This window comes from Lepus europaeus, chromosome 11 (genome assembly GCF_033115175.1).
Source record: "Lepus europaeus isolate LE1 chromosome 11, mLepTim1.pri, whole genome shotgun sequence".
Lineage (NCBI taxonomy): Eukaryota > Metazoa > Chordata > Mammalia > Lagomorpha > Leporidae > Lepus > Lepus europaeus.
Genome location: NC_084837.1, coordinates 103,933,764 through 103,950,236, shown reverse-complemented (window position 1 = coordinate 103,950,236; position 16,473 = coordinate 103,933,764). Strand labels below are relative to the sequence as shown.

At 44.9% G+C, this 16,473-nt stretch overlaps 1 protein-coding gene across 3 annotated transcripts in view; it reads right to left on the bottom strand.

Moving 5' to 3' along the window:
- FANCI (FA complementation group I) overlaps window positions 1-16,473 on the bottom strand; it is a 96,097-nt gene that overhangs the window by 64,095 nt on the left and 15,529 nt on the right. For all 3 annotated transcript variants that reach the window (XM_062206235.1, XM_062206234.1, XM_062206236.1), the window contains 5 exons: window positions 7,152-7,224; window positions 4,560-4,690; window positions 2,847-3,003; window positions 2,711-2,768; window positions 30-71 (listed from right to left, as the gene is read on the bottom strand). In XM_062206235.1, the coding sequence (XP_062062219.1) occupies window positions 30-71; window positions 2,711-2,768; window positions 2,847-3,003; window positions 4,560-4,690; window positions 7,152-7,224 (461 nt within the window). The remainder of the gene's footprint in view (window positions 1-29; window positions 72-2,710; window positions 2,769-2,846; window positions 3,004-4,559; window positions 4,691-7,151; window positions 7,225-16,473) is intronic.

Genomic DNA, 16,473 nt, shown 5'->3' with positions numbered 1-16,473 from the left:
TAAGAGAAAAAGAAAATGATGACACTTACTTGAACATAGAGGTCAGTTGGATTATATATTGCTGATTCCACCTATTTAAAGAAAATGACAAAGAATATGAAGCTTATTTGATTTTAACTTATTTATACAACTTGTCTAACTGTTCAATTAGTGAAGAGGGGAAAAAACAGGCCCATTTCAAGTCTGATTTTCTAACACTTGGAAATAAGATTAAAGAAATGTCATTTAAAACAATAAAATAGTGGTTTTCAACCTATCAGCCCAGTAAAATCAAAATCTGATGATACCCAATGCTAGTAAGATTGTGGGAAACATTCTTCACATATCATTTTAGGGAGTGTCCAACAGGTGTGCAATATTCATCAACTTTAAAAATACATATAAGGTGTCAGTGCTGTGGCGCAGTAGGTTAATCCTCTCCCTGTGGTGCCGGCATCCCATATGGGCGCCAGTTCTAGTCCCCGCTGCTCCTCTTCTGATCCAGCTCTTTGCTATGGCCTGGGAAAGCAGTAGAAGACTGCCCAGGTGCTGAGGCCCCTGCACCTGTGTGGGAGGCCTGGAAGAAGCTCCTGGCTCCTGATCAGTGCAGCTCCAGCTGTTGTGGCCATTTGGGGAGTTAACCAGAGGATGGAAGACCTTTCTCTCTCTCTCCCTCTCATTACCTGTAACTCTATCTCTCAAATAAATAAATACATAAATTCTTTAAAAAAGATACATATAAACACAGACCCATTCAGTTTACTATTTAAAACATACACATACAGGCCGGCGCCGCGCTCACTAGGCTAATCCTCCGCCTTGCGGCGCCGGCACACCGGGTTCTAGTCCCGGTCGGGGCACCGATCCTGTCCCGGTTGCCCCTCTTCCAGGCCAGCTCTCTGCTGTGGCCAGGGAGTGCAGTGGAGGATGGCCCAAGTGTTTGGGCTCTGCACCCCATGGGAGACCAGGAGAAGCACCTGGCTCCTGCCATCGGAACAGCGCAGTGCGCCGGCCGCAGCGCGCTACCACGGCGGCCATTAGAGGGTGAACCAATGGCAAAGGAAGACCTTTCTCTCTGTCTCTCTCTCTCTCACTGTCCACTCTGCCTGTCAAAAATAAAAAAAAAAAGAAAAAAGAAAAAAAAAAACATACACATACATACTTTAAAATTGTTTGGATATATAAAGATGTTCACTTACAATTTTTTTTTCTTTAAAGATTTATTTATTTATTCGAAAGTCAGAGTTACACAGAGAGGAGAGGCAGAGAGAGAGAGAGAGAGAGAGAGAGAGAGAGAGAGAGAGAGGTCTTCCATCCGCTGGTTCACTTCCCAATTGGCCGCAACAGCCGGAGCTATGCCGATCTGAAGCCAGGAGCCAGGAGCTTCTTCTGGGTCTCCCTCGAGGGTGCAGGAGCCAAGGGCTTGGGCCACCTTCCACTGCTTTCTCAGGCCATGGCAGAGAGCTGGATCAGAAGTGGAGCAGCTGGGAATTGAACTGGTGCCCATATGGGATACTGGCACTGCAAGCGGCGGCTTTACCCACTATGCCACAGAACCAGCCCCAAGCAATTCTTCTTTTCATAAGAGTAAAAAATTGGAAACAGCCCAATAATCCAACAACTGGAGATTAGCCAAATAATATAAACTACTATGGAACCATTAAAAAGAACAATATAGAGTTATGTAAGCTGATATGGATAGATGTGTTAAATGAAAAATGCTAGGCATAATACAAGTGATATACTCTTGTGTAATTAATCTTGGGTATTTCCATCTTGATCTTCGCAACACACCCAAGAGTAATTATGTAATTTAGTATTATATTTATTTGGCTGACTATATAGTAACAATTTTTCATCTTTGATATGTCTTCATATACTTTTTTTTTTTTTAATTTGACAGGTAGAGTTATAGACAGTGAGAGAGAGAGAGACAGAGAGAAAGGTCTTCCTTCTGTTGGTTCACCCCTCAAATGGCCGCTACGGCCGGCGCTGCATCAATCTGAAGCCAGGAGCCAGGTGCCTCATCTTGGTCTCCCATGCGGGTGCTGGGGCCCAAGCACTTGGGCCATCCTCCACGGCTTTCCTGGGCCACAGAAGAGAGCTGGACTGGAAGAGGAGCAAACGGGACTGGAACTCGGCGCCCAGATGGGATGCTGGCGCCGAGGTGGAGGATTAACCAAGTGAGCCATGGCGCCGGCCCCTTCATATACTTATTTTTAATGGGCACAAATTTCATCAAATGGCTCTACCTTACCTTACATACCATAATTTACATGTCTCTATTATTACATACTTATATTGGTTACAAATCTCTGTGTTGAACATATTCATGTTTGAGTTCTTATATGTTAGTCTTTCTTTAAGATAGATTCCCAGAAAGACAAAACTGGCTAAAGGATACAAACATTCCCTTTGTATATCCTATTCCCTCAAAACAAATAAAAGATATAGCAGCAGGATGACTTTTCCAGCCTTAAAGGACTTCGGGACTCCAAATAATACTTAAGAGAACTAAACTGCTATGTTAAAGACGGACAGTAACAGAAACTGTATGTATAGTTTTAGAGCAAAGAATACAGTATAGCAGCTCTCAAAAATTCATCACATTAAATAGTTTACAGTATTATATTATAAACAAACAAAAAAAAGGGACTGAGAACTTCAGAGATAAATTCCTGAAGAGACAGTTGGTTCTTTTTTTGACCACTTGTAGTCCTGAAAGACTCACCTGCTAGAACAGAGGGTGTTAATCAACTGCTTCTTACATTCTTCCCCATTCAGTTCACCTAGAAATGAAAAATACATTCAGAAATGTTTGATTAAGTGAATAGAGAAAAAAATCACTTAAATTGGAAGAAAATTACCTTTTCCATAAGCCAGATTTTCCTTTTTTGTAGCCAAGGCAGTGAGAATGATGGGTAATAACTCCAAAGATTTTCCAGTCACTAAAGTGCCCTCTTTGACAGCACCAACAAACTCATTGGCCAATTCAACCAATACTGATCCTGGAAAATGGTGAGCCTAAAAGTTCATGGGATAAAGAAAATCTTCAGCAGAAGTTCAATGTTTGATATCTCTTTCTAAGAAATAAATATTTACTGAAATAGCTGAACTGATACTGAGACCTAGAGAGAGAATCATGAAATCATCTTGCTCTGGTATACATTTACAATTGTCACAGACTTCAAAATACTCTATTAGTTCCCTAATGTTTTCAAATATGCCGAGTATTCAAAGAGATTTATAAGGGTTTTCCAAAAATTTTGTGGAAAATGGAATTAAAAGATTAAAAATTTATTTTCATACCAAAAAAAATTCTGAAATGTAGGGTGGGCACTGTGGTACAGTGAGTTAGCCCCACTGCTTGGGACAACCAGATCCCATATTGTAGTTGTTGGTTTGTGTACTGGCATACCACTTCCAATCCATCTCCCTAATAATGTACCTGGGAGTTAGCAGATAGATGGCTCAAGAACTTGACTTCCTGCTACTCACATGAGTGGCCTGCCTTGGCTGTTGCTCAATCATTCTCACCCCTCCCTCCCCGTCTCTCTCACTCTGCCTTTCAAATAAACAAATAAATCTTTAAAAAAAAAAACCACACACACACAAAAACTGAGGGGTTGGCGTTATGGTACATAGAGTTAAGCTGCAGCCTGTGATGCTAGCATCCCATTGAGTACTGGTTCAAGTACTGGCTGTTCCACTTCTTATCCAGCTTCCTGCTTATGCTCCTGGGAAAGCAGCCGAAGATAGCCCAAGTACTTGGGCCCCTGAAACCCATGTAGGAGACCGAGATGGAGTTCTAGACTCCTGGATTTGGTCTGGCCCAGCCTAAGCTGTTGCAGCCATTTGAGAAGGGAACCAGAGAATGGAAGATTTCGCACTTTCTTTCTGTCTCTCCCTAACTTTGCCTTTCAAATCAATTAATCAACCTTAAAAATACCTCACAAATCTAAGCATTTTTTTTGCATAATATGGATTTCCCATGAACTTTTTGAAGATCTCTTCTATGTCCACAGTGTAAAATATAATGTACACATTTAAGGGCTTTATGATCTATTCATTAACTTTTTAGTTTAGTTTTTTTTTTTTTTTTAAACAAAAACTCTTATTTATAAATAGGAACTATGGGGCAGGCACAGTGGCACAGTAGGTTAAGCCTCTGCCTGCGGTGCTGAAATCCTATATGGGCGCCGGTTCTAGTCTCCGCTGCTCCTCTTCCAATCCAGCTCTCTGCTATGGCCTGGGAAAGCAGCGGAAGATGCCCAAGTCCTTGGGTCCCTGTACCGGTGTGTGGGAGACCCGGAAGGAGCACTTGGCTCCTGGCTTCAGATTAGCGCAGCACCAGCCATTGTGGCCATTTGAGGAGTGAACCAATGGACGGAAGACCTTTCTCTCTGTCTCTCCCTGTCATTGTCTGTAACTCCACCTCTCAAATAAATAAATAAAATCTTTAAAAATAAATAAAATAAATGGGAACTAAGCAAAATTCGGCACTTAAGGTTTTCTTTCCTCAACAAATTACAAATGGCCCAAAATCTATCCCAAAACAAAGTTTTTATCTTCCATCTTACCTCCAGCATTAGTAATCCTACGATCTCAGATGCTACTTCTTTTGGTAAATCTCCTGATTCCAGCAACTGAATACAACAGGAATACACCTTATGTCTCCTAAAGGTGCCAGCTTCCTCAGAGCAGGGAGAACCTTATTGTTTTAAATAGGCGGTAAAAAACAAATAAAAAGGAAGAAAACTCTTACACGATTGTAGAGAAAATTAGGAAAACCAAACAAGCTTATTGCTTAACATAGGAAAAAAACACACACACACACACACACTACTGATTACTAAGGTATTTAGAGGCCTTAAGAGTACTTAATTTAGCCAAAGTAAAGGGACTGATTATCAGTAAGAAGAGCAATTTTTTGGCCTTTTAACATAACATGCCTTCATCCCATTTCCTAGCTCTAGCCCAGTAGTACAGCATAGTGAAAGCCAGCGTAGCACCTAAAGTCCAATTCCAGGTAACAGTCACTATTTGAGCTGTCTGGCTGTTTACTAGAAATTCCCAGGGCCAGCACTGAAGCACAGCAGGCTAAGCTGCTATCTGTGATGCTGGCATCCCGTATGGGGGCCAGCTGGAGTCCTGGCTGCTCCACTTCCGATCTTGCTTCCTACTAATGCTGCTTGAAAGCAGTAGAAGAGGGCCTGAGTGCTTGGGCTCCTGCTACCCATGTGGGAGACCTGGAATAAGCTCCTGGCTTATGAACAATGTTCATAAACCCATAAATGGAAAAATGTGTTAAATCTGTATTATGGAATATTATTCAGCAGTAAAAAGAAATGAAGTACTCATTCATGCTACAACATGGATGAACTTTGGTAACATTGTTAAGTGAAAGCAGTCAGCATGAAGGACCACATATAGAATGATTCCCTTACAGAAAATTGCACATGGGTATGGCGCTGTGGCGTAGTGGGTAAAGTTGCTGCCTGCATGCAAGCATCCCATATGGGCACCATTTCAAGTCCAAGCTGCTCCACTTCTGATCTAGCTCTCTGCTATGCCCTGGGAAAGCAGCAGAAGATGGCCCAAGTCCTTGGGCCCCTGCATCTACGTGGGAGACCCAGAAGTTCCTGGCTCCTGGCTTTAGATCAGCATAGCTCCGGCTGTTGTGGCCACCTGGGGAGTAAACCAGCGAATGGAAGACCTCTCTCTTTCTCTCTCTCTCTCTTTCTCTCTAATAAATAAATAAATCTTAAAAAAAAAAAAAAAAAAGAAAATTGCACATAAAAGGCAAATCTACAGTCACACAAAGTAGGTTAGTGGTTTCTAGGATGGACTGGTGAACTGAAAAGGTGACAGATAACAGGGGGAGCTTCTTTTAGGGTGATGAAAGTGTTTTTAAATTAACTGTGATGATGAATGCACAACTCTGACTATATGAGCATCATTAGGGGCCGGCGCCATGGCTCACTTGGTTAATCCTCTGCCTGCGGCACCGGCATCCCATATGGGTGCTAGGTTCTAGTCCCGGTTGCTCCTCTTCTAATCCAGCTCTCTGCTGTGGCCCAGGAGGGCAGTGGAGGATGGCCCAGGTGCTTGGGCCCCTGCACCCGCATGGGAGACCAGAAGGAAGCATCTGGCTCCTGGCTTCTGATCAGCGTAGTTCCAGCTGTAGAGGCCATTTTGGGGGTGAACCAACGGAAGGAAGATGGTGCAGGGGCCAAGTACTTTGGGTCATCCTCCACTGCTTTCCCAGGTGCATTAACAGATAGCTGGAATGGAAGTGGAGCAGCCAGGACTTGAACTGGTGCAAATGGCAGCTTTACCCCACAGTGCAAGCTGCCAACTTTTTACTTTTACATTAAGCTTTCCAAATCTATGTTTTAAAAATAAGGTTAGTCACAAAAGAGGGAGCCCTGATAATTTGTCCCAGGTTTGTCTGTCCAAGAAGGAAACTACCCTATTCTTTCTAACTTGTAGTAGATATAGGGAGCAGCTGCTAATTTTCCATTACCTTTTCTTTGATATTTCTACAAAATATTTAGCAAGTTTCCACAAAGGTTGCCTCAACCCATTTTGAAAGTTTTTTCATGAACAGTTAGATGTGTTTTGGTACCCTTGCAGTAGAGACTCAGGCACTTTTAATTTTTGCCTTGTAGGATTTTCTCCTCCCACAATTTATAAGACCACAGTGAGTCACAATCTGCAAAAATGTAGAACTAGCTCTTGTTCAACACAGTGAAACAACAGGAATTAAGATTCTCTGTATAAGGCACCCAAGATATTCCATTTCATTAAATCTCAGCTCCCTAGCCCCTTGTTAAGTACAAATTAAAAACTCAACATTGCTGTTCTCCGTTTCACAGTTTAGAAGCACATGTAAACCAGAGCAGATTTTATGAAACACGCATCCTTACAAGGCCCCCAAATCAGTTAATACAATCTCAGGTGGTCATTTCACCTCCCTGTAGACAAATTATTTAGATCCACTAGACAGAAAATTACTGCTTTGTTTGATTCTGCAGAATCCCCAAAACACAGAAAATGTTCCAATGGGGGCTTCAAACAGTAAGAAAGTAAGAAAAGTAGCAATATGTGCCAAAAATAAACAAATCTACCAATGAACCCAGAGAGAAAGAAATGACAGTAATTATTATTACCTTTAAAGATGGCTCTCAGAAGTGCTCCAACAGCTCTTCCTTTCACTGCTTGATTCTTCAGATGATCAGTCAACTGCATCAAAGAAAGAAAGAACCACAAGTCTCTAGCAACAGCTCCTCTATCCCAATGACCTAAATACTCAATAAGAACAAACACTCATATGTTGTGGCCAGATCATTCAGAGACTCAAAGTATCACAAACATTATTAATTTTTATTTAGATAGAACAGGGAAAATTTTAACATGATGCTATGCTGTCAAGACTGAAATCTATTCATCCATTCATTCTTTTATTTTAAAAGATTTATTTATTTATTTGAGAGGTAGAGTTACAGACAGAGAGATAGACAGACAGAAAGGTCTTCCATCTCCTGGTTCACTCCAAAAATGACTGCAACAGCCAGACTGGGCTGATCCAAAGCCAGGAGCCAGGAGCTTCTTCCGGGTCTTCCACGTGGGTACAGGGGCCCAAGCACTTGGGCTATCTTCCACTGCTTTCCTAGACCATAGCAGAGAGCTGGATTGGAAGAGGAGCACTTGGGACTTGAATTGGCACCCAAATGGGATGCTGGCACTGCAGGCAGTGGATTTACCCACTATGCCACAATGCCAGCCCCTCATCCATTCATTCTATGAACATTTACTGAGTACTTAATCAGCATCAGGTACTGTGCGCTATGTTTTCAAGACATAAATTCATCAATAAATAGTTTTTGAACATGTACTTGGCAAATAGTTTTGAACAAAGTACTTGGCAACTCAAGGATGAATAATGTGGACAAGGCAATTTGACTCAAAGTTTACTAAACAATTGGAGGGCAAAGGGTGATAAGAAAAAAACCTGAAACAAAAATCTTGTAAACAATTAAGATGCTTAGATAGACAATAAATGGGAAAGGGAGGTAACTTTAGCTAAGGTCATCAGGGAAAGCTTCTCTGAGAGATGTTGGGTCTTAGTCCACCCGTACAAGGATGGACTGGGTCCGAGGAAAGGTAAGTGCGACCGCTCGCCCGTTCCCCAGCCTCCTGGTCCCGGAGACAATCAGACGCAGCGGGGAGCCAAGTCTAGCAAGGACTCATTTACTTCCTGAGAAACAGAACCTTTTATAGCACAAAACTGCAGAGTCATTGGGGCAGGGCTAAGGACCAGCCAATCACTTTACACAGTCACCTTACGGGGGGATTTCTATAGGACTAGCCCTATGTCTATACACTTGTTACTAGTTTTGTTACCTCCCCGGATGTTGCGCAGCCAATTAGCTTTAGTGGTAAACAACTTTGGATTCCGCCCATCTTACTTCCTCTGGGCGCCATCTTACTTGGCTCCACGCGGCTTCGTTCCGCGCAGCTCGGGCGGGGGCACCCTGGAGCAGCTGCGCATGCGGAGCCCCCGGGCCGGGCCTGGCCTGGCCTGGCCGCGCTCATGCCCCACAGATTCCCCCTTTTTGTTTTAGCACGCGATCCCTGTCTTAGGTTGCCCCCAGCCGTCCTTGCCCTTACCCGTCATTGGTAACCCAGGCAGCTTGGCCATGAGCCCTGTCTTAGGTTGGTACAGGACGCTGGGTGCTTTACCCGTCTTGGGGTGTCGCGTGACTTGTAATTATGGGGGCGTGGTGAGCTTTCTCCACCGCCTGTCTTAGGTTGTTCCGGTCCATCCAGAATCTTACCCGTCATTGGCAATGTGGAGAGCACCGGGGGCGCTTCCCCAGTTCAGGGGATCGTAGCCCTCTATGGCTAGCAGCCTCTGGTAATGAACCTCAACCTGTCTTACCCTTGTTGCCTCTATGCGCTGTTGTATAAACTGTATAAGCCTATTCATTATGCATGGGCCAATAGCAAGGATTAAAAGCAGGGCAAGAAGCAGTCCAAGAAGAGAGAAGAGGTAGGGAAAGAGTCCATTAAGGCTCATCCAAAAGAGGCTTTCTTGGAGTTCTCTTCGTCTTTTTCAGGTCCTCCTGAAGTGTTTTGATGATCTCATTTGGGTCATCGAATCCCCCGTCACTGGGCTGGGCACTTCTTGTCAGGATCACAGTGCATCATCACCTGCCTCTGGATCTCCATCCATTTCTGGAAGAGGAAAGACAAGGGGATCTCCCTCAGGGGCAAACTGCTCCCTGGGTGGGTTGTTACTTGCCTCGGGCATAGGCCTGATATTTCTGGCCAGTATTTAAATTGGAGTTAACTCCCCTATGGGGAACACGCAGCCAAATCCTCTTCCCAACTGAATCAGTGGGTCAGGCCCTCTCCAGAGTCGAGTGAGAGGGTCTCTCCATCTAACGAGCATCTGTGGTTTAGGGCTTAAATGTCCCCAATGTTTTTGGAACCTTGACTCCCTTGACCCTTTTGAAAAATTTAAAATATTGATGGTGAACAAGGCCTTATGTAACTGTAGATGGGGGGTAGCCGCTCCCCCTTTTTGTTTTAATAACTGTTTTTTGAGGCATTGATGGTTTTTTTCCACCATAGCCTGTTCCTGTGGGTTGTGAGGAATTTTAGTAGAGTGTTGAATCATTTTACGTCTTGGCAGCACTTTTAAACATCCCAATTGGTTATTATCTCTGTAAGATGAGAGATATATCTTTTGATATCTCCAGGGGCCCTTTTGGAGATACCAAAAGTTTAGAGAATTTAGAACTTTGATTTTTAGAAAGTTTGTTAAAGGTGCCAAGAGAACTTAGAGTATCTGGTTAGAATAGAATTTTTTAACATTCTGAAATGATAACCCTTTATTAGACAGGATGATCTTAACACTTTTAGAGCAGATCTAATTATAAAGGTATTTAGTAATGTTTTTCATTAATTTGAACTTAACAGAGACAGTAGAGTACACAATAGATTACCTTGACAGAACATGAATTTTATGTTTTTTGTTATTGAATAAACACCTTGAACATAATAGTATACAAAATGATTACATGACTTAGAACTACTTAACAGAGCTAAAAAGAGCTTACATGACCTAACTTTAGAAATGGCAGAGTAACCCATTAAGCAGACACTGTTAAAATAGACATTACAGTTTTTGCAAAAACACAGATTCCAAGATTTACGACTTAGACCATTTTCAGATATTTACTAACATTAGTGCACATTTTTTTACTTTAACTTTAAGTCAATGTAATTTTGGCATTAGCACATAACTTAAAGAAAACTCTGTAAACAATTTTAAAGTTGTAAACCTTTTAAAACCTTTCATGACTTGCTCACACCTGAAACTTTATACCTGTAGTTACTTTTACATAGTCTTGAATTGTCATGTATGAACAGTCTATGAGAATGCATGCTAACAAACTCAAAAAGTCTCTCTTATCGAATTTAAGATGTGAAAAGTACACAATACATAAGACACTGAGTTATTAATGAATACCACACCATTAACTCCTCCTGGACAGCAAACATGGACACTAGTACATGTTTACAACTTTGAAAAGACCTTCATCGTTAAGAGAAACAAGTTTAAAGCATAAAACTGAGCAAGTGAGCTACCAAGCAAACCGAAGGGCTTTTGCGTTAACTTAATTCTCTGAACCAATCTGTATTGGCTTACTTTAGTTAGCAACATAAAGGCTTGTATACACAGAATTTACTCATTTTCCTAAGGCCACTCTAGCTGGAAAGCAAGAACATGAATACAGCACAGGTCTGACATTATTCACAACATTTTAATACACTTTGTATAATTTGAATTGACCCAAACAGTTGTTACTTTAACAAATTTAGAGTCCCATCCTTTGAGAGTTCCAGGGATCCTACTGGAAGTCCCAAAGTTGGTATACTCCATTTGAGAATTTAAACTGTTAGAGAGTCAAACCACTCATCCAAAAACCAGTACGTATAACCTGAGTATTTTAACCAAAGCTGTGGGGTAGATCTGATCAGAGTTAGGTAATCACTCAAACATTAAAGACAGACAAATCCAATAAGACACGAAACTTTCAAGACACAAACTCTTAGATAAGTTAACTACAGCAGCACAGAAAAGAGCTGGTCATCAGCATGGGAGCCCATTGCTTAGGACAGGGAAACACATCTGAAACAAAGCCGCAGGGAATGAGACTTCCGTAGTGCTGGAGAAAAAGTCTTATTAACTGCAAATAAAGACTCATTAGGTTGGAAAAGGTTAATGGATTGAGGTTTTTGTTCTTTTAGGTAAGGCCAGTGGTAGCCAAAGGCATTTTTTTTTTCTTCCCCCTCCTAGTGAGGACAGCATTGAATTGTAAATAGAGAGGAAAAAAGCAGTCCAAGGACTAGTCTCCCTAGAGTATCTGGCTGTGGCCTGCAAGGGTGCAACAGGCTACACTGACTGGAAGAGAGTGCAGAGAAAGGCCGTGGTCCCCCATTTACAGGGAAGACTGTGCACGCCGGGGCCTAGCAGGACTGGCTGTGGGGTTGAGTAGGCACGCTGTTTACAAGATGGCGGCTGGCGATTCAAGGGAGGGGAATAACCATAAAGGGGTGGCCACATGGGCGGAATTGGAGGCGCAGTGCGTTGAGGGGTTGCCGCCACACCTGAAAGTTTCACCTTAGTTTTAACTGCCTCTGGGGATTTATGAGCCTCCCTCAGGCCAGCGCAGGCCTTCAGATGATTAGCATTCATTTCTTCCCAAACAAGCATTTTAACAAACTGATCCCGAAGGTCCCCAGCTGGCAACTTACGACGGAGACTGTGTTCGACCCTAGCTACAAAATCTGGCAATGACTCTCTTGGCTTTTGTCGCACCCCTGCGATGGGAGATTCAGTGGGCCCCTCATCCAGCTTGTACCAGGCATTAAGTCCTGCCTGCCTCACTTGTTCACAGTACGGAGCAGGTAGCACAGCTTGCTGGATCCCTGTAGAGAACCCTTCCCCCATCCCAGCCAGCATAGCATATGTAATAGGGATAGCTGGCTGGGCTGCTCCATTAGCTTCGGCACTCACCCGGCACTCCTCCTTAAAGAAGGCGCACCACTTTATGAACTGGAAACTCGGGAGGACTGTCTTGGCCACATCCAACCAGCCCTCGGGGACACATGGGTGATAAGCTATATCTTGTAGCAGGGTTTGGGCCCAGGGGGAATTTGGCCCGTCTTCCACCACTGCCTTGAGAAGCTCCTTTAAGTCCTTCGCTTCCCAGAGATACCACTCCAGAGCTCTGTTGCCGCCTGGAGCTAAATTAACAGGGTAGGCCTGAAGCAGCAGGTTCCCTGGCCCAGAGTTCACTTCCCTATGCTGCTTTATGTCCACCGGATAAGCGTCCGCAAAGGTCGCCTCATTTCTCCTCTCCCCTCCTGGGCAATCATAAGTGCCCCGATCACAAAGCTCCCTCCGTGGCTCTACATAGGGGGAGGCCGCCTCTGCCCCGGGGAGGTATGGGGGTGGTCCCGGCCCTTCTAGGGTGGATGGGCTAGACGGGACGATTTTTACTTTCGTTTTTACCTCAACAGTTCCTGCCTCCACAGGCTCTCTGCCTTTTTGACCAAACTTAGCCCATTTTCTCTCCCCGCCATCTTCCTCTGAGGCTTTAGGCTCTCCCAAGTCCTGCACTTCCTCTTTCTCCCTCTCACCCTCTGAAGCTAGGGTTATAGCGTCTGGGTGGAAGGATGCTTTAAGCGCGGTATCAAAGTGTCTCTCCCTCTTAAAGGTGAGTTTTTCCACCCATGACCAAGTGTTCCAAGAAAAGAGATTGGCCATCTGAATCCAAAGGGCCAAGGTTATGACAGCTACCCAGACACTTTTTAACATATAGCGTAAGGCCTTTAAGGCCAGGTCCTTTTGGGACGAAATTGCATAAACCATACTAAGGTTTTCACTTACCCTGAGAGACCGCTTAGCCTCGGCCGAAAAGTAACTGTTCATGCCCCACGTTGGGCGCCAGATGTTGGGTCTTAGTCCACCCGTACAAGGATGGACTGGGTCCGAGGAAAGGTAAGTGCGACCGCTCGCCCGTTCCCCAGCCTCCTGGTCCCGGAGACAATCAGACGCAGCGGGGAGCCAAGTCTAGCAAGGACTCATTTACTTCCTGAGAAACAGAACCTTTTATAGCACAAAACTGCAGAGTCATTGGGGCAGGGCTAAGGACCAGCCAATCACTTTACACAGTCACCTTACGGGGGGATTTCTATAGGACTAGCCCTATGTCTATACACTTGTTACTAGTTTTGTTACCTCCCCGGATGTTGCGCAGCCAATTAGCTTTAGTGGTAAACAACTTTGGATTCCGCCCATCTTACTTCCTCTGGGCGCCATCTTACTTGGCTCCACGCGGCTTCGTTCCGCGCAGCTCGGGCGGGGGCACCCTGGAGCAGCTGCGCATGCGGAGCCCCCGGGCCGGGCCTGGCCTGGCCTGGCCGCGCTCATGCCCCACAGAGAGAGGCAACATTTAAGCAGAAATGAAGAATGAGAAAAGCTAGTTATGCAAATGGTAGAGACAAGGCTATTCCAGACAGAGGTATCATCATGCACAAAGGCCCTGAGTGAAAAAAGAGCTTGCTGTGTTTGAAACCAAAGTAATACAGACCAATACAGCCAGACCGTAAGAGAATTTGAAGAGATGGGCAAGGACCAGATTGTGAAGGATCTTGTGAGCCAGGGTAGAAAATTTAAACTTTGTCTAAGTGTAATACAAATTACTAAAGGGAAGAGAAAGGAGTGATCATTTTTATTTATTTCAAAGGCAGACCAGCAGAGAGATAAAGACACACTGAGATCATTTCAGTGGCTTGGCCAGGCTATAGTCAGGTCCAGGAACTCCATCTAGGTCTCTCACATGGGTTGCAAGGTCTCAATACTTGAGCCATCATCTGATGCCTCCCAGGCACTCCAGCAGAAGCTGGATCAGAAATAGAGGTAGAGCCACCATTGTGGTGCAATGGCTAAGCCACCTGTGATGCTGGCCTTCCATATGAGCCCTGGTTTGGGTCCCGGCTGCTCCACTTCTAGTGCAGCTCCCTGCTAATGCACCTGAGAAATCAGCAGAGGATGGCCCAGGGCTTGGGCTCCTGCCACCCATGTGGGAGAATTGGAGGGAGTTCCAGGCCCATGGTTTCAGCCTGGCCCAGCCTAGGACACTGTGGACTTTTAGAGAGTGAACCAGCGGATTGAAGATTTTTTTTTTTCTCTCTCTCTGTAACCCTGCCTTTCAAATAAATAAATAAATCTTGTAAACACAAAAATCAAACCAAAACCAAAAACAGTCAAGGTAGAGGCAGAACTTTATCCCAGGTACTCTGATACGGAAGTGGGTGTCCCATGTAATGGTTTAAACCTGTCTGTGCCACAATGCCCATCCATCAGATTTTTTTGCTTTTGTGGGTTTGTAATTTGAAAGGTAGAGAGACAGACAGATATCTCCCATCCATTGGTTTATTCCTCAAATGTATACAACAGCCAGTGCTGCACCAGATCAAAGCCAAGAACTAGGAACTCAGTCGTGTGGGTAGCAGAGACCCAACTACTTAAAACAACATCTGCTATTTCCCAAGGTGTGCAGTGGCAGGAAGCTGAAGTCAGAAGTGGATTTGGCCCGGTTGCCCCTCTTCCAGGCCAGCTCTCTGCTGTGGCTAGGGAGTGCAGTGGAGGATGGCCCAAGTCCTTGGGTCCTGCACCCCATGGGAGACCAGGATAAGCACCTGGCTCCTGCCATCGGAACAGCGCGGTGCGCCGGCCGCAGCGCGCTACCGCGGCGGCCATTGGAGGGTGAACCAACGGCAAAAGGAAGACCTTTCTCTCTGTCTCTCTCTCTCACTGTCCACTCTGCCTGTCAAAAAAAAAAAAAAGAAGTGGATTTGGGAGTCAAACCCAGGTGCCATGATACGGATGTGGGCATTCCAAGTGGTGTCTAGATCACTGCATCAAATGCCCACTCCCTCATATGTGGCTTTAAAAAAAATGATCCTGGCCGGCACCACGGCTCACTAGGCTAATCCTCCACCTTGCGGCGCCGGCACACCGGGTTCTAGTCCCGGTCGGGGCACCGATCCTGTCCCGGTTGCCCCTCTTCCAGCCCAGCTCTCTGCTGTGGCCAGGGAGTGCAGTGGAGGATGGCCCAAGTGCTTGGGCCCTGCACCCCATGGGAGACCAGGAGAAGCACCTGGTTCCTGCCATTGGATCAGCGCGGTGCGCCAGCCGCAGCGCACCTACCGCAGCGGCCATTGGAGGGTGAACCAACGGCAAAAGGAAAACCTTTCTCTCTGTCTCTCTCTCATATGTAGGGGGCCAGCATTGTGGCATAGCAGGTAAAGCCATTGTCTGCAATGCCAGCTTCCCATACAGGTGTCAGTTCATGCCCCAGTTGCTCCACTTCCAATCCAGCTCTCTGCTAATGGCCTGGGAAAAGCAGCAGCAGCAGATGGCTGAAGGGCTTTAGCCCCTACCACCCATGTGAGAGAAACAGATGAAGCTTCTGGTTCCTAGTGTTGCTATGGATTCGCTCTGAGCTTGACACGGCCTTCTCATTCCACCACATCCTGGCACCTGCCTGGCCCAGCGCTGATTGTTGCGACTATGGATCTCTCTCACTGTCTCTACTTTTTTCTGTAACTCTGATTTTATTTTTTGTTTTATATTTTTAAAGATGTTTATTTATTTATTGTGAGAGGTAGAGTTACAGACAGAGAGAGGGACAGACAGATAGACAGCTCTTCCAACTGCTGGCTTACTCCCCAAATGGCAGCAATGGCTGGAGCTGGGCTGATCTGAAGCCAGGAGCCAGGAGCTTCTTCCTTGTCTCCCACACAAGTACAGGGGCTCAAGCACTTGGAATATCTTCTACTGTTTTCCCAGGCCATAGCAGAGTGCTGGAAGTGGAGCATCTGGGTCTTGAACCAGCACCCATTTGGAATGCTGGTGCCACAGGTGGAGGCTTAACCCACTATGCCACAGCGCCATCCTCTGTAACTCTGATTTTCAAAATACATAAATCTTTTTTTAAAAAAGTCATATATTGGTACTACATTTTATCAAACGTTCTTTTGGCATCTACTGAATGCTTACATGCATTTCACCTTCTATATTTTTATATGATAAAATACATTTATAGATTTTCTGATATTCTTTTATATCTGGGATATATCTTGATCATTGATTATTGCCTTTTTTATAAACTCTAGAGTTGGTTTGATCATATTTTGTTAGATTTTTTTTAAAAAGATTTATTCATTTATTTGAAAGGCTGAGGGCCGGTGCCGTGGCTCAATAGGCTAATCCTCCACCCGTGGTGCCGGCACACCGGGTTCTAGTCCCAGTCGGGGCACCGGATTCTGTCCCGGTTGCCCCTCTTCCAGGCCAGCTCTCTGCTATGGCCCGGGAGTGCAGTGGAGGATGGCCTAAGTGCTTGGGCCCTG